At 33.2% G+C, this 24,226-nt stretch overlaps 2 protein-coding genes across 5 annotated transcripts in view; one reads left to right on the top strand and one right to left on the bottom strand.

The window, feature by feature from the left end:
* Nucleotides 1-267: 267 nt before the first annotated feature.
* On the bottom strand, nucleotides 268-8,902 carry LOC123680487 (coatomer subunit gamma). Its single transcript, XM_045618412.1, has 10 exons — nucleotides 8,741-8,902; nucleotides 8,553-8,683; nucleotides 8,051-8,445; nucleotides 7,867-7,996; nucleotides 7,449-7,806; nucleotides 6,790-7,147; nucleotides 5,207-5,450; nucleotides 4,556-5,147; nucleotides 768-1,028; nucleotides 268-498 (listed from the first exon to the last, which is right to left on the bottom strand). Exons 1-10 carry the CDS (start codon nucleotides 8,778-8,780, stop codon nucleotides 368-370), a joined length of 2,640 nt encoding a protein of 879 aa, XP_045474368.1. The 5' UTR covers nucleotides 8,781-8,902; the 3' UTR covers nucleotides 268-367.
* Nucleotides 8,903-9,189: 287 nt separating this feature from the next.
* The window catches only part of LOC123680490 (tyrosine-protein kinase CSK-like), a 36,233-nt gene continuing 21,196 nt past the window's right edge, over nucleotides 9,190-24,226 (top strand). The window contains exons 1-3 of one of the 4 annotated variants that reach the window (XM_045618418.1): nucleotides 9,190-9,333; nucleotides 9,502-9,599; nucleotides 9,659-9,799. In XM_045618418.1, the coding sequence (XP_045474374.1) occupies nucleotides 9,282-9,333; nucleotides 9,502-9,599; nucleotides 9,659-9,799 (291 nt within the window). In that variant the 5' untranslated portion in view covers nucleotides 9,190-9,281. Of the gene's footprint in view, nucleotides 9,363-9,501; nucleotides 9,600-9,658; nucleotides 9,800-24,226 lie in introns of those variants that run through there. The other 3 variants (XM_045618414.1, XM_045618415.1, XM_045618416.1) reach the window with 3 other exon arrangements.

The following is a 24,226-nucleotide window of genomic DNA, read 5'->3' as shown; positions in this document are numbered from 1 at the left end:
TTGGCAATTTAGGGACTTTATTTAAAAGCTAAGATTACCATGGTGCAGCAATTGTACTAAATTGCTTATAGTTTTTATGGTTTCCAAGATTTCCATTTTAAAAACAGAATTGTGGACCGAAAGTTTCAGTGAAAGTGAAAATTTAATTTTTAACAAACTCCGAAGTTTATAACCTTATAACGCACCAAAATAAAAAAAAATATTATAATTTCAACCAGCAGCTCAGTTGTTCAGCATGATAATTCACCATTTTATGGAAGCAAAACAGAAATTATTATCACTTTATTTTTGGATATACAGTTGAACATAGAATATTTATAATAAAATTTTCATTATCATCTTAATACTAAAGAATAATAAAACATAATTAACCAACAGCTGAAATTATAAGATCAGCTACTTCTTCTCTTGTGGATTTCACTTTCAATTGCATGTTCACACCATCAGCTAAGGCTAGTTTAGCCTTGACAAGTATATCAAAACCACCTCGGAATACTCCTTGAAAAAATATTCAAAGATAAGTAAGACATGCTTGCATGAATTTTATAAGAAAAATATGTAAATAAAATAAAAATCAACTGCCATCTGGTTTGAATGCTTCGATTTTAATCAAAACCTCATCTTCAGAGCTAGATGATGATTATCCCATTTATGAGAATGTCACTGAATAGGAACATTTTTTATATTGCCTATTTTTTTTACGTGATCGATAATTTTTGAAAAAGATCTAACATTCAAGATACAAAAAAAAATTATTTAGGTATTACCTGCTAGAAGTAGAGTATGAGTAGTTTTTCCTTCTGGTACTTTATCAGTTCTCTCCGCTGGTTGTAATCCAAGAAACTGTACAATATTCTTTACTGCTTCATCGAGAGTGTTCATAGAGCTAAGAGAATATGTGTCTTCCAATTCAACAAAGTTCTGATCAGCTTCCTCCCAGGCTGTGTTCCAATTAACTTTGTTCACCCTTTGTATTTGATCACCAAGGGAAATTTCAAGATCTTCTATCATATACTCATCGTCATAACCTTAAACCAAAAAGGAAGATGTAAAAACAATTTTATGTCCCATTTTGAAATTTCCGTTCGCTAAATGGATTTCAGACTACTCTGAACAACTTTGGTTTCGTGTCTGTCCAGAAACCCTTGTAACAGTCTTTTGTTCTGAAATTCTTATCTGAGTTTAATGGAATTTGGTATGATTATACTGTTTGGACGGCAAGATGGTTTCATACTAATTTCAACTTTTTTGGAGTCCTGAAATTCCCTGACCTCAATTCAAAGCGTACTACTAGTCCTCTAAATGAATTCAAATGAGAAAAAGAAAACAGATTTGTTAAATTAAATATTTCATGCAGACACTATGGGAGAAAACACTGCCCTCTGCAGGCGACAATAAGGCATCGCTTTGACAATGACTTTAACAGTCGCACCATTGCAAATCTTCATTGGTGCTTCCAACTGAAAATGAAGTTTGTTTCTTTTGCTGGGTGCAATGCGCTGTTGTGGATTCCTTCAAAAGCAGCAAGTTTCATCAAAACTTAACTTTTAAGAACTAGACAAGATAAAAAAAAAGTGGATTCTTATTGAGATTATCCAGAACCAAGTTTTATCAAAGACCTACACAAGATTTAAAAGGTTATGTTTTTTTATGTTCGGTTAGATTATTATGATTACTAGTTTTCCTGTTGTAGTTCAGTTTGAATTAGTTATATTTTTTGTTGAGAAAAAGCAACTAATGACTAATTTATAGAAAAACTTAACAATATAACCTAGAAAAAGAATTAATGAGCCTGCCAAAAGATATAAGAATATTGTAAGAACTGAAAGTTGGTTCATTTTTTATATTTCATCAAAAAAGAATATTAGGCTAATTGAAAAGTCGCCTATTTGATGCACAGGTGGCAGTGCTAGTATTAAACCCATATGATTTTTAGTTAGTACCAACCTTCAAACGATACATGTCAAAATTTGACAGCAGTCCGACCATTAGTTTGTTAGTTAGTTTCGTGCCCAAAGCTTCTGGCAGAAGCATTTGGAAAATTTTTCACAAAAGTTAATAAACAGTCCATTCTTGACTTCTACGGGAACGATATCTCGAAAAATTGTACCACTCAGAAATTGCTCAACTGTAGCTTTTATTTCTTTCCGGTGACAGCGGATGAGGTACTGTCAATTATAAGAAGTCTCAAGAACAGCAAAAGCCCAGGGCTAGATTATATCTCGGCGAGAGTTCTCAAATCAGTGGCGCATTCCATCTCAGAACATGTGGCACATCTTATAAATTCGTCTGTGTCGGCTGGAATTTTCCCATCTATACTGAAGCAGGCCAAGGTCATTCCTGTGCACAAGAAAAACGCCGAGGACAACATTGCTAACTATCGACCTATATCCATCTTGAGTCAATTGTCGAAAGTTTTTGAAAGAATAATGCACCATCGTATGAGTGAATTCCTGACCAGATTTACAGTGCTGTCTGAGAGACAACATGGCTTTAGAGTTGGTAGGTCCACTCAGACGGCATGCACTGAATTCGTGGAATTTGTGTACGGTAGTCTGGATGGGGGTGCTCATGTCGCAGGGATCTTTTTTGATCTTTCACGTGCGTTCGACTGTCTTCAACATAAATTCATCACTGATAAATTATACCAAATAGGTTTTAGAGGCATAATCCTGGATTGGATTCTGAGCTACCTCTCTAATCGTTCCATATATGTCCATGTAGGGGAACACGTTTCTACCGAGTATGAGAACAATCTAGGTGTCCCTCAGGGATCAATTCTTGGGCCACTTATTTTTATTCTGTTCATGAATGACTTGCCTGAATATCTTGTTGAATATCTTGTAGAGTGCATTCTGATTCTCTTCGCAGATGACACCTCTTTTGCTATCAAGGCTAATAGCCAAATCGAATTAATATCGAAATGTGAGATGGTGATCCATCTCTTCAATAAGTGGTGCAGAACTAATTCACTCATCATGAATGTGGATAAGACTCAAGTGATCCGATTCCGCTTACGGGATTCGTCATCAGTTTCGCCGTTGGTTCTCAGTACTCAGGGGGGAGCTCTGAGATCTCTCGAATGCATCAGATTCCTTGGGTTGTATGTAGACGAGTTTCTGAGATGGAATTTCCATATTGAACATCTAGCAAAAAAATTGAACCGGTCTTTTTACGCCATTCATCGTCTGAAACACTCACTACCCATGGATGCATTAATAAATATATACTACGGTATGGTAAACTGTCACCTTTGCTATAATATAGTTTTATGGGGAGGGTCTTCTGGTAGCGACCGAGTTTTCATTGCCCAGAAGAAAATAATTAGATTAATTTTCAATCTGCGTCCTCAAGAGTCCTGTAGACCGACATTTAAGAATTTTGGAATCCTGACATTTTCATCTCTTTACATCTTGAACTGTCTCCTGCATGTAAAATGTAACATTAATAACCTTATGAAATGTTCTGACTTTCACGAATATCAGACAAGACATAGTAGCATCGTCTGCATACCACGACATAACACAAGCAAATATGAGACCTCGCCTACTTTTGCGGGAATCAAGTTTTACAATCATCTTCCGAACGAGCTGAAATCGCTAGATATCAAAACTTTCAAAAAAAAGATCAGATGTATATTAGCTGATAAATGCTTTTACAGCACTCAGGAGTTTCTTTCTGACTCATTGATTTAATCCTCTATATTATTTCTTAATGTCAAATTTTGCATCTCAAAGTTTGTAACTATGCTATTTTTTTTTTTTTTCCTGATGTTGACTTGTCCTATACATTATTCTGTGTCTTAGGGATCAATAAAGAATTGAATTGAATTGAATTGAATTGAATTTTGTCATTTGAAAAAAAAAGGGAAAAAATTTTGTGTGCTGATGAAATATTGCTTATTGAAGGGAAAAAATATACTCAAAGCAAAATCTTGGCTTGATGAAAGCCAGCGAGGAAAAACACAACAGTCAGCTGGCAAGGTTATGGCATCAGTATTCTGGGATGCACAAGGTATAATATTCATTGATTACCTCCAACCAGACCATCAACAATTATTAGATAGCATTATTGGATCGTTTAAAGGATGAAATCGTTAAAAAACGGCCCCATTTGAAGAAAAAAAAAGTTGCTGGTTCATCAAGACAATGCGCCGTGTCACAAATCAATGGAAACAATGGCAAAATTGCATGAATTGGGCTTTGAATTGCTTTTGCATCCACCGTATTCGCCAGAAGTGGCTCCCAGCGACTTTTTCCTGTTCTCAGACCTCAAAAGAATGCTAGCTGGAAAGAAATTTAGCGCCAATGAAGGAGTAATCACCCAAACTGAGGTCTGTTTTGAAGCGAAAGACAAATGGTACTACAAAAATGGTATCGAAAAATTGGAAGATCGCTATAATCGCTGTATCGCCCTCAAAGGCAACTATGTTGAATAATAAAATTCGAATTTTGCCAAAAAAAAATATGTTTTACTATGGTAGACCGGACATACGTTAGACGCCAGCTGAAATTATTATAAGGCTTTTGTTATAATAGATGTTTTAATAGATTACCTTCATCAGTGTCTGGTAAGCCCGTAGTTGGGTCACAATCTTTCACAACAAACTTCAAAACAGCTCCGAATGTTCCAATCGAATTCGGCAAATCATTTTCCGGAAACTTGAGGACGACATAGCAAGTTCCAGTTTCGTTATAAGGCAATCTAGGGCAAGGTATTTCCCCGACAATATCGTATCCCTCACTTGGATCAACCTGCACTTTGACATTCTCTAAAAGCTGATCACTCAGTGTATTCAGACAATCGAACTGCAATACTATATGGTGCGTAAAGCAATGCTTGATACATCGGACATAATACTCGGTTTCTGATTCCGTTAATTCAACCATTTCTGAACTCTTGAAAAGAGGACCAATTGCTTGGATTCCTGGTATGGCTGCCAATTTTTCTGTGTAGTTCTCTTCTCTAGATACAGGAGCCGGTTTGATGGGCCCGGTAGTGTGGAGCATACCATCTGTCTTTTGTTTTGTTTCTTTTTCTTCTTGAGTGGGAATAGAAGCAATTGGAACTGTTTTAATATCGAAGGGATCTTGGGTATTTCCTTGAATATAATCTTTGAGACATCTTTCTAGAGATGGAACAGAAACCTGAAATACAATTTTTCAAATGATCAATTTTCAAATTTTATCTTTTAAATTAAAATTACCTGAAGAGTGTTTAGAACATAATTATTATAAAGGCCTTTATCTTGTTGCTTTAAAATTTGACTATAATAAGTTGCTCTATCTCTAACTTCGTCATCAGAGTCCATCTGACAACGTGCTAATAAAACTTGTATATTTTCTAACAAATCGGGACAAATAGCTCCAAACTGTGCCATGGCGGAAACTGCTGCAGCTCTCACAGTTGGGTTTTCCAAAATAACTCGGTTATAGATGAAGCGAATATATCTAAAAAAAAAACAAAATTGATTTTTTTTCCAATAAATCATATGGAATAAAATCACAATTACAGAAAATATAGGAAAGAAAGGAGTTAGCTGAAGAGAATATATCCAGAAAATTAGTCTGACTCCAGTTCTAGGATCGGACCACCTTGCTATTCAGTTCCAAAAAAAATTGAAGAAAAAATCCAATCGAATATCTACAGGACACGAAACTTTGATTTTGAAAATGAATATTGAGGAATGATTTAATTGATACATCCAGAAGCTGAAATCTCATCAGATTCCATTTAACTTTTTTATAATTAACTATCAAAAATAATTACAGAACTCCAAAAGCAAAAAAATGGACTTTTGGAATAATACACTTTCAAAATGTGAAAATGTCGAGGGAAGTTCCAAGGGGTTAAAATTTCATAAAAATTCACGAAATAACAAAAATAACCATATAAGGCAGAATTTTTATGAAATTTCTCATAAATTTAATATATAATGGCATAATATTTACGCCAATGTGTGATCTCTCAATTTAGGTGCTAGTGCAAGTAGTTAACTTTATTTTACTAGGCCTTTCTTATATCTGCTTTGACGCCTATTTTCATGTATTTTCTAGGCTGATTTCTGACCGATATCTGTCACAATCACACAATACTTTTTTGTTTCAGGGCTAATTACAAGACTGCAAACTTTGTTGGTGTTTTTGGGGGTTCTGTTTGTTTTGTTCATATATATTCGAAAGATTACTATCACAATGTTTTTCATTTATACAATCATAAAAGCAATAAATGAAATTAAAAAAGCAGTACTTATAACTTCTAATTTGAATTATGTCACGTTAAACAGATGAAAATTGTGATAAGTCGATCTGCATTTTGACATTTCAGGGGCAAAAATCTGGTTGAATTTCATAACTGGTTCAAGCAACAAAAAAAGTTCCAAAGGCATGCGCATTTCAAGCATGTTTAATAGTTTAATACGGCATTTGGATCATGTTGCATTCTGTGTAAGCTTTTTTAATTCCACTCCTATATCTTAGAGCACTGTTAATATATTCCCAACGGTAAAATGGTAATACCAAGTCAAAAAATTCTTTTTCCCATTTGAACCTGAGACTTTCAACTATGAAATTAAGATTTGGAGAATGCATTTTAGGCCACATTGAACAACATTATCCTGGCTGAACTGAGTTACCAAGTGAAAATCAACTTTCTCTAAAGAAATGGCATAAAATGACGAAAGCGCATAAAAAGAGACCGATAAAGTAAAATGGCAAAAGTTTTATGGAAATAAGCAGTAAATTCTGAATACATATATTATATGCTGAAACAATTAGAATTGTTACTAACCTTGAAGGATGTTTGGTTTTAGGACCTTCCTTCCCTAACAAATGCAGAATTCTGACAGCTAGTGAAGTATGTTCACAATCCTCAATAAACTCACAAAGATGGGCTAATCCTGTCTCTTTAGCTTCTGGATTGTCTTCAATAATAGTGATTATAGTATCAGCAATTGATGCTTTATATTCAAGACCTCCCTCATCTCTCAGCATTGCAGATAAGAAATTCATTAAAGAGCCATGTTTTCTAGGATATTTCAATGCTAACGCTCTAATAGCTTGTACAACAACAACTTTGAATTCATCACTTATTTCTGATACAAAGGTGGCTATTTGTTTCATAAGCCTTTCAACAGATGATTCAGCTCCTAAAAGATGGATATTTTCATAGAATATAATATTTATTGTCTTATTTCTTGGAATGTTAGTTTTTGTTACATTAATGATGGGTTTCATAAAACTTTTATAGTGGTGGGTTTCATAAAACTTTTATAGTGGTGATTTGCTTGTTCAAATTATTTCTGTGTTCAATTTTAGTACTTTTTTGACACTTCCATAGATTTAAAACTACAATCAACGAGTTGATAGGTAAATCAAAGTTTAAGACCCGTTGTAAGTTTTGCTCATTGAATTTATATCCAATCATCTATCATCAAATAAGGACTTTACCTGTTTTGAGAAGAGTAGTTATTGCAAGTGTAGCAATTGATCTGTTTGAATCTGTGATCAGATTTTCTAAATCCATATTGCAAGCAGTCACTGCAGCTGGATGAGTTATGGCTACTTGATTCAGTGTACGCACAGCTGCAAATCTTACTGTAGGCTTCGGGGAACCACAATTGATTTGAAGCACAGTGATAGCAGGAGCTAATTCTCTGCTTGTTGTATGTTTCAAATTAACAATGGCATGTGCTGCTTCATATACCACCATTTCTGATTTGTGCCTCAAACAACTCTCAAGAAACTCAAATAGAGGAGATTCACTACCGGCATCTTCTTCTTCAATCAATTTTGCAGTAATACGAATCTAGAGAAAATAGGGGTGACATCATAATACAACTTTCTTCATTTTTTTTGAATCACTTACCAACATACAAACTGCATAAGGTGATTTCAAACTTAAACGTGTAAGTTTAGCAACTAATTTAGTGACAGCTAAACGATCTGATTTTCTAATATGATATAATAGTCCAAGAGCATGATACTGAACCATAATACTGAAAATTCAGTCATTTTAATTGCTTTCAAAGATTGCATTTTACTAGACCTACTTATCACTATTAACAGCTTCCTGTGCTTCATTCACCCATCTTTTGACAACCTCTGGAGCCAGTTTTGTTAAATGTAAAGAACTTACTAAGGCAGCAGAACTCACTGCTGAGTTTCTATCAACAATAGCCTGTTTCATATATCTTTCAATAGCTTGAAGCATTGCACCATCAGTTATACTACATAGGGCTCTTATGGCTGCAGCCCTATAAAGATCCTCCTTGCCTGTCATGTCTTTAGTTAAACTTGAAGTTACAATAATTACATCATCAGCAATTGAACTGAGCTCTTTTATCCCTAAATAGACTAAACGTCTAAGAATTACATCTTTGGATTGAAAGAGTTTTGTCATAGCAAAGAAAACATCAGTAGCTTCTTTTGTACCAAGTTGTTCCCCCTAAAAGTTGGATCTGACGTAAATCTGAACTTAAAAAGTATATTTTAAAGACAAACGATCATTTTATCAAGTCAAAACAACAGATGTTTTTTCGAAAGATTTCTAACCTGATTCAATAAATAGAGTAATTTCGTAAGAATATGGGTACATTTCCGATGATTTAGGGTCGTATCATTGAAAGCCCTTGCTTCTTGTAAAACTGTTGTTTTTTCAACATTTTGGAAAGGGTTTCCGCTACCTAGAAATATAATTATTCATAAAATGAGGTATTTCTGTTATTGCATATAGATAATACCATCTTCCTCTTCCTTTTTATCCCTTTTAAAGGATCCCATTTTTTATTAACAAGAAGAAATAAGAATAATAAATATTTAAACTGCAAATTTACACGTCAACAGAACACGAATTGATGGGAATCATAGAATTGATGATATTTTGATTTGACGTAAATTGTAAATAAAAAATAAAATGTCATCTTATTGAATGTAACTGGAAACCTACTATGAATTAAAATTATACCGAAAATCAGAAATTGTGTTCTTTTTTTGATGAGGAATTCTAAAATATTATTAAATCTAAGATATATGAAATCTGTTTTTCTAAGTAGAGTATGTGTATTTTTCCTATATAGCTGGATAAAATAAATTTCTGTCCAAATTTTCATTTGAAATAAAATCTAAATAAATAAACTAGTGGCTCGATATAAAAAAAATAAGCGATCTGGGATTAATTGTTCCTTTGCGCAGGAACTCAATTGGAATTAAATAATTCAGCGACGGCGCAACCGAAAATGTCAGTGTCAGTGTCATCGGACTCGTCAGACGAGTGTATCAAATATGTCCAAATTGTTATTGCTGGCACAAAAATTTAATTGTTTCTACTTAACAGGTGCAATATTTCACTTTCTAAAATTGAAGGTGTTGTAATATACTCTTTTTATTTGATGCAAACCTTTATTTTGTGATTTGTGTTGTTTGTGGCCTTATTGATCTGAAAGTCACCCACCCTAAATCTTGTCAGATGTGAAGAAGCTATTGCAAAAATTGTTGTTTTTAGGATTAGCAACTCGGGATTGCAAGCCATTCATTGTTGAAGGAATTCAAGTTGGTTTAATTCGCCCTGATGTTTTGCAGCAATTACTGAAATTTCCTGAGGTACTTTTATTTCCAATGATGCTTCCTTATAAATATGCTAAGTGAAGGTTATTCCATAGGTATTCATTGTAACTTCAGGTTATGTGGAGCTCAATCCAGCTTTCAGAAATTATGAAGAAAGAACAATCAAAGTAGATGAAGTCCTAAAGAAGCTACGTACTGAGCAGAAATTTGTTACTTTAAAGGGATGGAGAAATGAAGTAAGCATTTTCATTAGCCTTTTACTAGTAGTAGAAATCTTGTTCTACTTGTTTAAATGAGGTTATTTGTATTATGCAAATTGTTTTCATTTGTAGTTTCACTTTTTCATTTGAAACATCACACCAGGCCAAAACTACTTTTATGGCTGCATTTGATATTGCTTAAGAGAAATTACTTATTCATTTGTTTGTATTTTCTCCTTGATGTCATTTAAACAAGTTTAATTTTGAAACTGCATATTTCTTCAAAGTAATAGTTGATGGATGTTATGTTTGAAAGTTGAACCCCTTTTTATTGAACTAATCATGATTTATTGAACTTCATATTGCTTTCTAAAATTGTTTCTTCAAAATTGGAAATTGATATCTAGTATTCCTTTTTTTTCAATTTCTTCTTCGACAAATTCAATGTCACTAATATTTTAGGGAAGATACTTAATAATCAGTTGATATAATTATACCTTAAGAGAAAAATTACAAAATTCTAATAATTCATTCCTCAGCGAATGCACAATACTCTGATTGATTATGTACAAAACATTAAAAATTATATCTTATATATATTATAAAAAGTCAATTAAATGGCAGTTATGTGTGTTATATTCACCTGTCCGAAATTAATCAAATCTGCACTCTGGAACTAATTTTAGCTTTCTTATAATGACTTCAAGTTACCTATTGAACCTTTTTATTTACATTATTTTTTCTATTAACTACTATAAGACTTTCCTTGTAGAAGTTTCGAGAACAAATATTGAGGGGTTGCTCTTGATAATAATTTTTGATAACAGAAAGTATTGTTACTAGACTTTCCGATAAATTATGCTGCATGGGTATATTTTATAGGAGTGATGTATCAACAATATAAAAAGTTCAGAAATAATTCATCAATGATTTTTATGAAGTTCCTACGAATTATTTAATTTTATTATTTTCACTATCAAATTGCTAGAATTGTTTCTAATCCAATCCACTGAAATTTTCACAGTTCACCTTTTGGGTAGTATTAAAGTTCTGGTTTTCTTGACAAATGACAAATTATACAAATAACATGATTCTATGAAATTTGGAATATAATGATCCAATTGGAATTGGATTTCAAATCTCGAAATATATACTAATCAAGAAAAATCATAAGATAAACCAATTTGTATGACAGTATCTAAAACTTCATGAATTAATGAAATTCAGAAACGTCTTGACCGTCTAATTAAAATATCTTGATATACTTAAAGGAAAACTCATTGTTAGGGCGAAAAAAATCTCTAAAAGCCAGGGAAGAGAACCATCAGTTAATGAATTTTTCGAGTTCAATTGTAAGAAGTTTGGATTACATCAAAACACTCTCAATTAAATGGAAATTGAAAGAATGAATAAGCTCTTGTTGTATTAGCCGCGCGCAATTTCAACAAATGTACTCTATATGTGATTTGGTTGTTCCCTTTTCCGGTAATTGTTCCCATTTCTACGCGAATGTTACAAGTGCTCTCAAGGCCTTAGCGTTTTTATATACGTTATTTCATTTGCCTTGGCTAAATTAGAGTTCTCTTCTATATAGGTTTTAGTTGAGATCAAATTAAGTTTCAGATTCATAACAAACGCTCTGAATCGTTCAAGGACTAACTTTAATAAATATGAAATTTCAACAGTTATACAGGGTGTTCCACCATTGACGCGACGCTCTATTAGCGTTTACCGCTGGAATTTTCGAATTTTTTTCGACGCAATATAATTTGGCTCCAGTAGAACTACATTATCAAATTGTTTTGAAATGCACAGGGTGTACCAAGAAGGTGTAAATGATACAACATATTTTACTTCTTATGGAACACCCTGTTTGTTATTGAATTTTCAGATTGTATCAAATAAACGAATCCAAGTTTTACGAAGTTTCATATGCTTCAAACTTATGGTATTTCGATTTTTTTCATAAATAGGAGGGATTTTTGGTAAAACCTAATGAATCCGAATAATTCTCAATAATTGTCAAAAAGTCAGTACTTACCTTCGTCTTCTAGTATTTACTTGCAAAGTAGCATTTAAGTAAATAAATTTCGAAGCTATTAGGTTTTTCCAAAGATCCTTCAATTTATAAAAAATCGGAATATCTTAAAAACTGTAAGTTTTGAGCATATGAAACTTGAACTAACTTGGGTTCCTTTATTCCATGCAATCTGAAAATTAAAGAAAAAACATATGGTTGGTCATTTACACTTTTTTGGTACACCCTGTTTATTTCCGAACAATTTGAGAATGTAGCTCTTATGGAGCCAAATGATACGGTATCGAAAAAAAAATTTCAACACTTGACCATAATAGAGCATCGCACGTCTGTGGTGGCACACCCTGTGTTTTTGAATGTGGGAATTCCAATAATCGAATAAGAACATTCCGTTAATCCGTGTCTTGAAATTCTCAAAGAAATTTTAAAGATATAAGCATGCAATTTTGTGGAAAAATCATTTTTTTTACTGCATTGATTATTATAGCTGATTTATGAATTCTAATGATCTCATTAAAAAAAAATCATTCACAGAAATTCTGTAATTGTATGATGATATTAAATACACGTAATCGTATTCTTATCTATTTTTTAAAATTCTCATGCGAATGTAAAACAGGTGCAGTTTGCGTTTGCCTAGCGAACTTGTTTTGTAGTGCATTAAGATTGTTTGAAAATTGCAGTTTTTTTCAAGAAATGTGTTACTTCGTGAGATGGAATGAAAAAAATCGAAATTTGAATGTTTTGTAAAACTAGCAATGCAAATACCAAATTCACAGGATGTCACTGCGAAAAAACTATTCGATACAAAATAATGAAAATTATTCTTAAGTACATGTATTATGTATGACTGAATTGAAAAAATCGCTCTGTTTCTAAAGAAAGAGATATGATTTCCATATTTCCTCAATTGATATGAAAATAACGGGCCTTGGTGCAAAATTTGAAGCGTTTTTCCCATCAATGACTAATCCAATTTATGTATGAGCTTTATACGCTATGCCGCCGTGGTATTATCAATCTGTTGCATAACTGTTTTAATCATCATTTCAGAAGTCAATTAGACATATTATAAATTATCTGCGGAAAAAACAAATTTTTATCACTCAACGATTTAGCTTTCATAGTAAAGGGTTTTCCAATAAGAGGATTAATTTCTTTGAACTGATGAGTTTCTATACAATATATTCTTTCCAATGAGAAAGAAACGAATAATGTATTTTTTTCATACAATTTCCGGCCCAAAATTGGAAAATTTCATCAGACATTCGGACTTTAGAATAAGTGCACTAAAAGTAAAAAGCTATAGGGTTTTCCAATAAGAACTTTTATTTTGAGATAAAGTATAAAAAAGTATATTTTAAGAAAAAGCAATGGATGTTCATTTTATTGTAAAGAGGAAGGTATGCCATTAACGATGGAAAACGATAAACGATATCAGCCAAATGGCCGCCACCGCCACAATAAGAAATAAGGTAGGTACAAGCAATAAAAAAAATTTAATATTTTATTATCATAACACTACCTAATTCCTACATAATTCGCAAGTAATAGTTATTTATAATACAAGTGCAGAAGGCATTGATATTCTTCCACGAGTTCAAAATTCAAAAACGAGCCACGAAGTGACGAGTTTTTGAATGAACGAGTGGTAGAATGAGCCTTCTGTACGAGTATTATACATTATTTTCTCTAATTCATTGCATTCTTATTGAAATTAATGAAATATTTCCATAAATATCATTTAGTGACTTTTGCATTGAAAAATGTTGGTTGGCAGAACTGATTTCTTTAAGGCAAATTGATGAATTGACAGATAAAGCCGTGGCGGAAAGTTTGGAGTACCAACATATAATAATAAAATATAACCATGAAAACTGTGCCTTTCTGATATATTCTCGCACGATTTTGTTCTATAAGATGTGGAAGAATGAACGGAATAACCACAGAATTAGAGAAACATTTTTACACATACACATGCTGAATGGCACCATTTCAGACATTGCAGGCAACGAATTCACTGCAAGCTGGATCTTTTTCATTTTCGTCCTCAGAATCCAAGTCATTAAACACACTTTTTTTTTGTTTTTGCATTTCTGCTCGAAACTTTCTTTTTGAGGTTAGATTTACTACAACCTGCATTGGGTTGTTCGAAATTATCACTTGTTTCAGTATCAACAGCTATTTCTCGTTTAACTAGTTGTTTTTCGATTTTCAATGTTTTTTTTTCTTCCCTCATATTATATTCAGCCTCACCTTTTTTCTTTCGTGGCAATGCCTTGGGATAAGGACGAACTTCTTCGGGGCTTCTCAATAAAGCAGATGTGGTGCTTGAGGATGTGCCAGGATGAGAAGTTGAGTCATTTATATCCGGTTTTTTTTCAAGGTTTTCCTCTTCTTCCTGATACGTGACTTCTGCTCCTGCGAAATCGAGATCTTCAAGTAAATGTGGTTTGAAGGGATACATTCCAGTAGTGTCAAATCCCTCAGGACTTCTGAAGGATAATTGGGGATGACGAGACATAAAACCTCTTAGCCAGTCGTAGGAAGCACACTCGTTTTTTTGCCAGTTTTCTGGTAGCTTTTTATTGTTGTCTTGACCGAATTTATAAGCGAATTTCCTTGTTTGCATGGGTGTAAGACCATACTGAAGGTTCTCAGAAGTGAGCAAAGATTCCATTAAAAGTGATTCTTCATGAGTCGAAAAAATTTGTGCAGTGACATAATTTGGTGAAAAAGTGATACCTCTATCTTCTTGGTACTTCGAAACGTATCTTTTCAATGTCATTTTGTCAACATTGTACTTTTTGGCGGTGGACCTAAGTCCTGCGTTATCATTCACTATTTCAAGCACTGCTTTCTTTAAATCATCTGGGGAATATTTGGTCTGGCCTTTGCATTTCCATTTGAACGGCATCTGAAACAATTTACTGATGTTACTTGCATAATTTCCTTGGAAATGTCATAAATTGTTAGAAATTATAAAATGAAATAAAAACAAGATAAATTAACTTCATATAGGGAGGTTTGATACGTGTATCATCTCTTCCGAGACAGACTGTATCAAACCTGCCTAGAAGACCAATACGCTCTAATAGTGATGACGTCACACACCGCCATTTTAGTTCTGCTGTCAGTGTTCGGAATTCAAACAAACAAATTGTCATTCAAATTAGTACGCTGTTGTTGAAGAAATTGGCTTATTTTGATAAATAAGATTATTTGGGGAACGATTTTACTATTAATTGATAGACAGAAGGCACGAGATTAATGCAAGTGAATTCGAACTCGATGTTCAACTAATAAACACGGCTTTATACAAAACCTGGGGAATGATACAGGATTCAAACTTACTGGTACTAATTTCGTTCCTTCTGTCTATCAATTATTACTGAAATCTTTCCTCAAATACTCTTATTTATAACAATAAGCCAATTCCTTCAACGACACCGTACTAATTTGAATGACAATTTATTTGTTTGGATTCCGAACACTGACAGGAGAACCAAAAATGGCGGTTTGTGACGTCACACTAATAGAGCGTATTTAGAAAATATATGAAGTGAATGCGCATCAAAAATGAAGTGATAAATTTCGAATATGTACAGAAAACACTTTTACCTTGAAAACTTTTTTCGTGACGGGATCGTTGCTAAAATTCAACAGACTCTACTTCCATACCCTTTGAGGCACTGCACGCGATTGCGCCTTCTTTGAAGAACCGACGGGAAATTTGAACTTGTATCAGACCTCCCCTTGTATCGACCCTCCCCATAGTCTCCCTACTATGCGGTACGAAATTTCAGAGGGTGAATCGTAAGATCGTTCAAAAAAAAGCTCTCGGGCGTTATGTTTGAAATCGTTATGTCGGTTTTGTCACGGAAATATTGGCTATTTTTTCCGACATTTTCTTGGATTTTTTTAGTTTTGCACGACCGACGCTTCGAATTGTTCTTTTACATACGTAAATCATGTCGATTAAAATTGCAGTTTCGAAATGAACAGGCCAATTGAAAAGTCCTCATAGTCTACCATAGTAAAACACATTTTTTTGGCAAAATTCTGTTTTATTATTCAACATAGTTGCCTTCGAGGGCGATACAGCAATTATAGCGATCTTCCAACTTTTCAATACCATTTTTGTAGTACGATTTGTTTTTCGCTTCAAAATAGGCCTCAGTTTCGGTGATTACTTCTTTATTGGCGCTAAATTTCTTTCCAGCGAGCATTCTTTTGAGGTCTGAGAACAGGAAAAAGTCGCTGGGGGCTACTTCTGGCGAATACGGTGGATGCAGAAGCAATTCAAAGCCCAATTCATGCAATTTTGCCATTGTTTCCATTGATTTGTGACACGGCGCATTGTCTTGATGAAACACCAGCTTTTTTTTTCAAATGGGGCTATTTTTAACGATTTTATCCTTTAAATTAAACGATCCAATAATGCTATATAATAATCGCTGTTGATGGTCTGGCCCTTTTGGAGGTAATTAATGAATATTATACCTTGCGAATTCCGGGATATTGATGCCATAACCTTGCCAGCTGACTTGTGTTTTTCCTCGCTTTGGATTCGGTTGGAGTCCACTCAGCTGACTGTCGATTGTACTCCGGAGTGAAATTATGGAGCTATGTTTATTCATTGTCGCATATCGACCCAAAAATTCAGGTTAATTGCACTTAAACAGTTTCAAACAAAGCTCAGATTCATTAACACGTTGTTGCTTTGATCGATTGTGAACTCGCGCGGCACCCATTTTGCACACAGCTTTCTCATGTACAAATATTCGTGAATGATGTACACGTTCAGATGATATCTTCACAAAGTCTGCTATCTCGATCAACTTCACTTTACGGTCATTCAAAATTATTTTTTGAACGATTTTTGTTTTTTCGTCGGTCACAGCCTTTTTGGGCGTCCACTGCGTTTGCCGTCTTCGGTGCTCATTTCACCACGTTTAAACTTAGCATACCGTTGATCAATGATGGTTGATTATCCTGGTGCAGACCCCGGAAACTCTTCAACAAGCCAAGATTTTGCTAGAATTGCATTTTTTCTCTTCAAAAAGCAATATTTTATGAGCACACGAAATTTTTTTTTACATCTTTCTTCAAATAACAAAAGTAGCTACACTCACAACGCAATATCTCACAAACTAATAGTCTATAATATATTATATTCATTGATTACCTTCAAAAGGGCCAGACCATCAACAGAGATTATTATATAGCGTTATTGGCCCCGTGTTGTTTCATCAAGACATTGCGCTGTATCACAATTCAATGTAAACATTGGCAAAATTGCATAAATTGGGCTTCAAATTGCTTCTGCATCCACCGTATTCGCCAAATCTGACCTCCAGCGACTTTTTCCTGTTCTCAGACCTAAAAAGAATGCTCGCTGGCAAGAAATTTAGCGCCAATGAAGAAGTAATCGCCGAAACTGAGTGCTATTTTGAAGCGAAAGACAAATCGTACTACAAAAATGGTATGGAAAAGTTGGAAGATCGCTATATTGCCCTCGAAGGCAACTATGCTGAATAATAAAATAGAATTTTGCCAGAAAAATGTGTTTTACTATGGTAGACCGGAGACTTTTCAATTTGCCTGTTACACTATGTATTAAGCACACCTTAACAGGGAACTTTTGAATTATTTTGCATAAATGTGCGTTCGCACTATTACGCACGAGTTGAACATTTTCTGCCTAATATATCGCACTCTGTACATTAGACACCAGACAACAGATTCTAACTGTTATTCGTTCAATTAGCCTCTTCCTCCTCGAATTTAGCCAAGCATGTCTTATACATAGAGATGTATGCATAGTAAAATATGTATACTTCAAATCTGATAGGAAATGATTGGGATGAGGTTCGGCTCGTATATATAGAAAGTCGTGGATTATTATGATTTTATTGACATTTCGGTAGTTTTATGGCCAAGTTTGTGGAACGGTGGATATTTCACAGTCGACTCCGGAAGTAGGCATACGCAGATTGAAGGCAAAATCGGAACTGACGGATATCTGTATAGAAAAAGAGAACCCTATATCGTGATATTTTAATGTTCCAATTGTGTTACTCCCAGTGAAATATTTTCTATTTAATGTGGTGTTTCTATCCTGTTGAAAAAGTGAGTATCTTTGGTTTTGACTTTTAGCGCTGATTGTTGTTTTGGGAAGGAAGCGAATGTAATATTATTATTCACTGATATGCCGGGAAGTTACTTCCTCGTGCGTCATGAGATTAAATTTGTGGCAAATCCTATTTTCAAACAGGCGATTCTATGTTTTATTTATCTCGATTCGTGTTAAGGGTTTTCTATGTATCTCAGTTAAGGGTAACGCTGAAGGAGATTTTTTGGATTGCTTTGGAACATATAATAAGACGATAATAATTAAGCCAATATAGGAATAATCTCAATGATGACGAATCCGTCCTCAAATTTGATTCTGTCCGGCCGGCCGTAAACGTGAACGATAAGTCTCGAACGGTAACCCTAGAAATTATTTGAGTTCTTGTATTGTTTCAAAAATTTCTTACCTAACTTAATTTTTCGTGAATTTTTTGTACGATGACCAAGTTTGATTTTAATTTTGGATTATTTTCATTGGAGAAGGATATGATATGTATGAAAAAAACATAACTATGCTATATTAGATGTTGAAAAAGAATTAGTAGTCTGCTTTGAAAGTTGGTATACGAAGAAACGAATAGTACATAAATAAATTTGACTTTCGGATCCCACAATTTATATTATTTTGAAAACTTCCCAAATTCCTTCTTTATTTCTTGAGAAAGGTTTTGTTATAATGCAGGCACTAGATTTGTTGTAGCAGATTATTATTTGAAAGAAGCATTTAAAGGGTATTTACGAATTAAATATTTTTTTATTGCAATTTAACTCAAAATTTCAGTAAATGTATTCATAAATTATATTTGAAATGACCTCCACCGTTCTTTGTACAAGCATGTGTCCTCTTTCTTATTTCTTCAATCTTCTCGCTGGTTCGTCTATTCTAATGATGTTAGATCCGGACTTCTCGCTGGCCACGAAAATAATCCAAAATAATCAAATTTGGTCAATGTAGAAAAAATTGACGGAAAATGAAGTAAGGAGAAAAATCTTCTGAAAATAACAGGAACTCAAATAAGTATCTCGTAAACTGTTCATTTTTGGTTATCACTAAATATGGCTCAAACGACATCAAATGAATCATACTAACACGTTCTCAAAGGTTCACGTCTAATTTGGAAACACCCTGTATATAAGTGAGGTGTAGAGTAATATAAGATAAAACTAATCAGAAGCCGACGGTGGAATGAAAAATGCAAAAATACACTGGATGTTTCAGTTGAATTATTTGAACTTGGAGGGATTTTTCGAAATATAAGCAACGCAGCATCTGTGAAATAATTTTTGGTCGATACAAGTGATATAATATCGCTGCTAATGTAATCTTTTTCCTACTTTTCATTTTCGACAAACGTCTGAAGTGCCATCAATCATCCTGTTTATATACATACTTAAACGTAAAATTTTTTTCCAACGCCAAGAAAACATTAATACTGGCTTGAGAGCGTCAAGAGATCTACTTAGTGAACATAATTTATAGTTGCATGGGGACAACTGTCAACTTATATTATAAGGAATGAGAAATTGATTTACTTACCCTCCTAAGATACTCAGGGAAGCACTGAACTCTCGATTGAACTTCATATACAGAGTGGCCACTTTTTTATAATGGGATTGTATTGGTAACTTTTAAACCATAAGAGTTAGAAGGTCGCTCAAATGGAGAAAAAGTTGCATGCATAGAAGCATTGTCAAGCAGTTCAAACAAATCGAGATTATCAGGGCCGGTTATGGAGATATCATAGTAAAAGTAAATTCTGTCATTTTGATTTTTATTTTTTTTCCCTCTTTATTCAAATATTATCGTTATGTTACAGGAATTTTTTATTCGACAGTAAATTATCCTCAATTTGACATTATCAGATTTCGTATCCAACGTTTCGTACTCTCTGGGCCACCCTCAACCTCATTTTTTCCAATACGGACCTACATATTTTATGACACTTTTCGAAATAACTTTTAACGCTGAATTCACCGATATATCATACAATGTTATTCAAAGTTGATTTTGACCCTTATCCAAATTTCTTTGGGTCGGATCTGTATTACATTTAGATACCTTTAGTTTAATTAACAACATGCAATACATTTCGATAAGAAAATCAACTTACTCATCTTGAACTAAAAGGAACATATCAAAATCAAAGCAAGAAACAAGTAATAGTATATTCTAAAACAAGTTGCAGAATGGGCTCCTATTCCAACACGAATGTGAAATTCGAAAACGAGCGACGAAGGAGCGAGTTTTGGAACGCATGAGTGTTGGAATTGCCTTCTGCAACGAGTATTAGACGATATTTTCTCTATTTCAGTCAAGTTTTGTGAAATATTGTCGAAATTCAATGCAAATTTCGGATTATATATCCTAGTGACTTTTGTATTGTATCTTGGCAGTTGGTGTAACTGTTACAAAAATTGACAGATTACGGAATTTAGATATGAATCGTACGTTTTGAATTTTGAAATAATTTACTATTACGCATTGAATTCGTGAATTATGTCTGACGAAATCGATTTAACACCACCAGAATTAAAAGAAATTGCGAATATTGTTGCAAATCATTTCACTATATCCAAATTATATTATATTGACGATTATTGACGTTTGTTCAAATTTGATAGGATTGGAAGTCAGTATAGACAACCACAAAACAAAAAATATAACTGAAAACGATGCTGTAATGAGTTCATTACAGCACTGTTTTTAGAACTGTAATGAACTCATTACGATACTGCAATAGAGAAAAATTATTTACATATTTCAGTTCATACTAATTAAACGTAACTATCATTTAATCAAAGAAAAATCAAAATGCCAGAATTCACTTTTCCTATGATATCTCAATAACCGGCCCTGATAATCTCGATTTGTTTGAACTGCTTGATAATGCTCCCATTGATAAAGTGGCCACTCTGTATACAAAATTTTTATTTAATTTCAAAGAATACCCTTAAAATTGCCAAAAAAGGGAACAAATTTCAAATAATATGACTATTTTCGCAGTTTTTGAGAATTTCTCCTAAACTATAAGAGCTATTAACATGACTTGATAGATCCTCCTATAAGTATAATAGTTGAAAGAATTTATTCGTCTGAAACCATAAAACACAAAAATATTGAATTCATATTGAACAATATAATATTGCTCAATTCATTATTTTTTTACAGAAAAGTTCTACTCTTGATAGTCTTAGAGTTATAATGTGTCTAAACACATTGGTCTTACGTTTTGTTGCTATTTTTGTATGAATTTGATTTCAAATTTTATGTTATTTGAATTTTCAAAACTAAAAGTTCAATCCAAATGACATTTCGCATTATCAATGTAAAATAATAATTTCAGTCTTCATGCGAAATTTTATGTCGATCCCTATACCAGAACTAGATAAAATTCAAGAAGAATATAAAAAAAAATTGACAGAATTTTTTTATGTGTTATCAACACGAAAAGTTGCATGGAGCTTGAAATTGTTATCTGTTATTATAAACATTCTATTCTACTCAAAATATTAACCAGATCGTATGTGTTTATTGTCATGAAAATATTGGAAATTTTCTCAACATATTCTTCCTGAATTTTATGTGGTTCTGATTATAATAGCGGCTTGAAATTCTGCACCGTGCTTGAAATTCTTTTTTTATATCTACATCAGAAATTTTAACTCTGTCGGTTCTTTGGTCACGGAAATATTGGAAATTGTTTTTTCGATAATTTTCTAGAATTTTCACTGGTTTTGGACGCGCTATTTATATAAAATTTTACATGTAGCTTCGAATTGTTATTCTGCATATAAATGCGAAATTTAATACTAATTGAATCCGTCGTTTTGAAATTATGATACGCACATGAACTAACGAGCGCTCAAAAGCTTCTTAATCCATTTGCTGCTGCTCTAGAATACTCATTATTGGACTTTTCTGAGTGAGTTTGGATATTTTTCGAGATAAGGGGATATAATAAGCCACTTGCAATGTTTTCATTTTCCCATACAGTTATTTAATTCACATTTTACCTGAGAATTATGCAAACTTCTACAATTTTATTTAAGATGGGAATTAAATAGAACTGATCATTTACGGGACAACTTCGAACTGATCCTAGGTTACTTTTCGAACTTGCAAAATTCAGTAACTTAGTGAGCAGATCAACTGGATCAATGTTTGTATGTTTCCCTTATTTTTTTTTTAGTTTTTAGTCGTAATCAAATCTTGTCGATTAAATGAAATCGAATAGTCTACTCAAAATTATCACAATTCATTGCCTTTATAGTCCAAATTCTTCCTCATCCAGAATTACAAATACATTTCTCTTATAGGTACTTGAAATGGAAAATTGTTTATCTAAAAGTGGTATATCAGTTTTATTTTGAATAAATGTCATTATCATTAATTTACAAATTTCAACTACATATTTTACTAGTCTTCTATTGACTGGAATAGGTTGCCTCGATGTTACAATTTGAGTTTTGAAAAGGGAAAAAATCACGTGTTGATCGCATTACCAGACCCATAGAAAATTTCAGAAAAATATTTAAAAAAACCTTAAATCTTCAATAACAACAGATATGACCGAGTTGAAATTTCGCTCTTGTACATTAACGATTTCAAGTTGCGCACAAAATGTCATGTTTATTGCTTCACTAGAACAATAGAAAATTGAAGTGAATCATCGAAAAAAAATTCTGCATTTCCGCCATAACAGATCTGATTAGATTTAAATATAGTTTGAATGTATTATCTAATCGCTTGAATGTTTATGCCAAATTTTAAGAGATTCGTATCTTTAGAACGCTCTATCTGGATAAACTAACCGATGTATTTCATGACACAAAAGGTCTCATATATAGCTATTTACTCTTCTTTAGTCCCCAACGCCGCACGAATGAACGAGCGCTCCTGATGTCAAGTCAGTTTTCGAATCAAAACTTATGATGACTCTAGGGAATTTAGTTGCTATGGGTAAAAAAGTTTGAGAAGACCGGTTCAAAACTAGATAGACGAAAATTCGGGCGCCTAAGGTTATTGAGAACGGAAAAGAACGAATGATTTAATCTGTCCGTTCGTGATGATCCCGACCTCTCCCATTCGGAAGCGTGCAAGTGCTTCGAAGGTGCATAAATCATCACTACACCGCATTTTGCTCAAGTATCTGAATTATAGAGTAATAAACATAGATAGAGGGAGTTACGCAATTTTTACATGTTCCCAACATGGTTAGATTACGTTGTCGGATTGTGGTATATTTTCAAATCCACAATTCTACTATATCGTTATGAATGCATATTATATTGAATGAAATATATTAATTCGAATGATTCCCGAATATGCAGATTTGAATATTTGGAATCCGATATTTTTTCTCATTGTCGAATTTATAATAAGCAGAAAATTCATTATTTTCTGTATCTACCTTCTGAAATCCAAGGCTTGGTAACTTTTGCTCTCCTAGTGTCATCGGTTGTTTCACTTCGTTTGGCGCTATTGAAGTTTGTTTTCTGAATTTCTGATATGTTTTAGGTAATTATTTCAATATATTTTGAGTTAATATCAAACGTTGATTCAATATGGGACATAAGGAGTGTGTTCTTTGAGGAGAAACTCGCGAATTGAGTGAAATATCGTATCACTGATATGTTTTCATTTCCGCGCGCTTCATGTTAAATTTGATAGTTCATGTTGGGGACAAAATTTGCTTCTTAAAAATGACATATGCTCCCTCTAGTTATGTTTGTTACTCTGAGATCTAAATCTACACTCCTATAAAATTCAATTCATTCAAGAATTAAAACCTCAAGATGCCAATCAGACGTTAAAATTCGTAAACCAGGCAATTGATCGAACAGTTTTGGTGTTGGATTGAATGAGTGTCGTGAACGCAATTCTAGACATTTAGACGACATTATTTTTAAGAAATCAATTTCCAAATAGCTTATTTTTTTTTAATCGCTTTTTTACATATAAACTTTTTTCTGAGACATCTTGTATAACAACAACTATTTGCATAAAATTGCTTGTTATACTTGGTTTTTGAATCTAATATGATATGTATACATTTTAATGACGATTATAAAAAATATCATGAACCTTTAATTCACGTTCATGAAATTTAAAACGTTTAATGTTGCTAAGGTATTCGAACTATCCCAAGGTTTGTGATTGAAGAGGATAATTCCAGCTGTCGCTTCTAATCTTTGATAATTGACTTCAATGCATAATTCGATTAAAAGCTCCGATTGTCGCCTGGCTCAGATTGTCTCGATTTTTCAACTGATTTGTGTTTATTTCGGAG

This window comes from Harmonia axyridis, chromosome 5 (assembly GCF_914767665.1).
Source record: "Harmonia axyridis chromosome 5, icHarAxyr1.1, whole genome shotgun sequence".
NCBI classification, from domain to species: domain Eukaryota; kingdom Metazoa; phylum Arthropoda; class Insecta; order Coleoptera; family Coccinellidae; genus Harmonia; species Harmonia axyridis.
The sequence above is the reverse complement of the archived record's forward strand: the minus strand, read 5'-3'. Positions and strand labels throughout refer to the sequence as shown.

Excerpts from the sequence above, each read along its gene's own strand:
- LOC123680487 (XM_045618412.1), bottom strand. The coding sequence starts at position 8,780 with ATGGGATCCTTTAAAAGGGATAAAAAGGAAGAGGAAGATG. Across the intron at positions 8,684-8,740 it reads TAAAAAGGAAGAGGAAGATG|GTAGCGGAAACCCTTTCCAA; the intron begins GTATTATCTATA and ends TTATATTTCTAG. Across the intron at positions 5,451-6,789 it reads AAAACCAAACATCCTTCAAG|ATATATTCGCTTCATCTATA; the intron begins GTTAGTAACAAT and ends TTTTTTTTTTAG.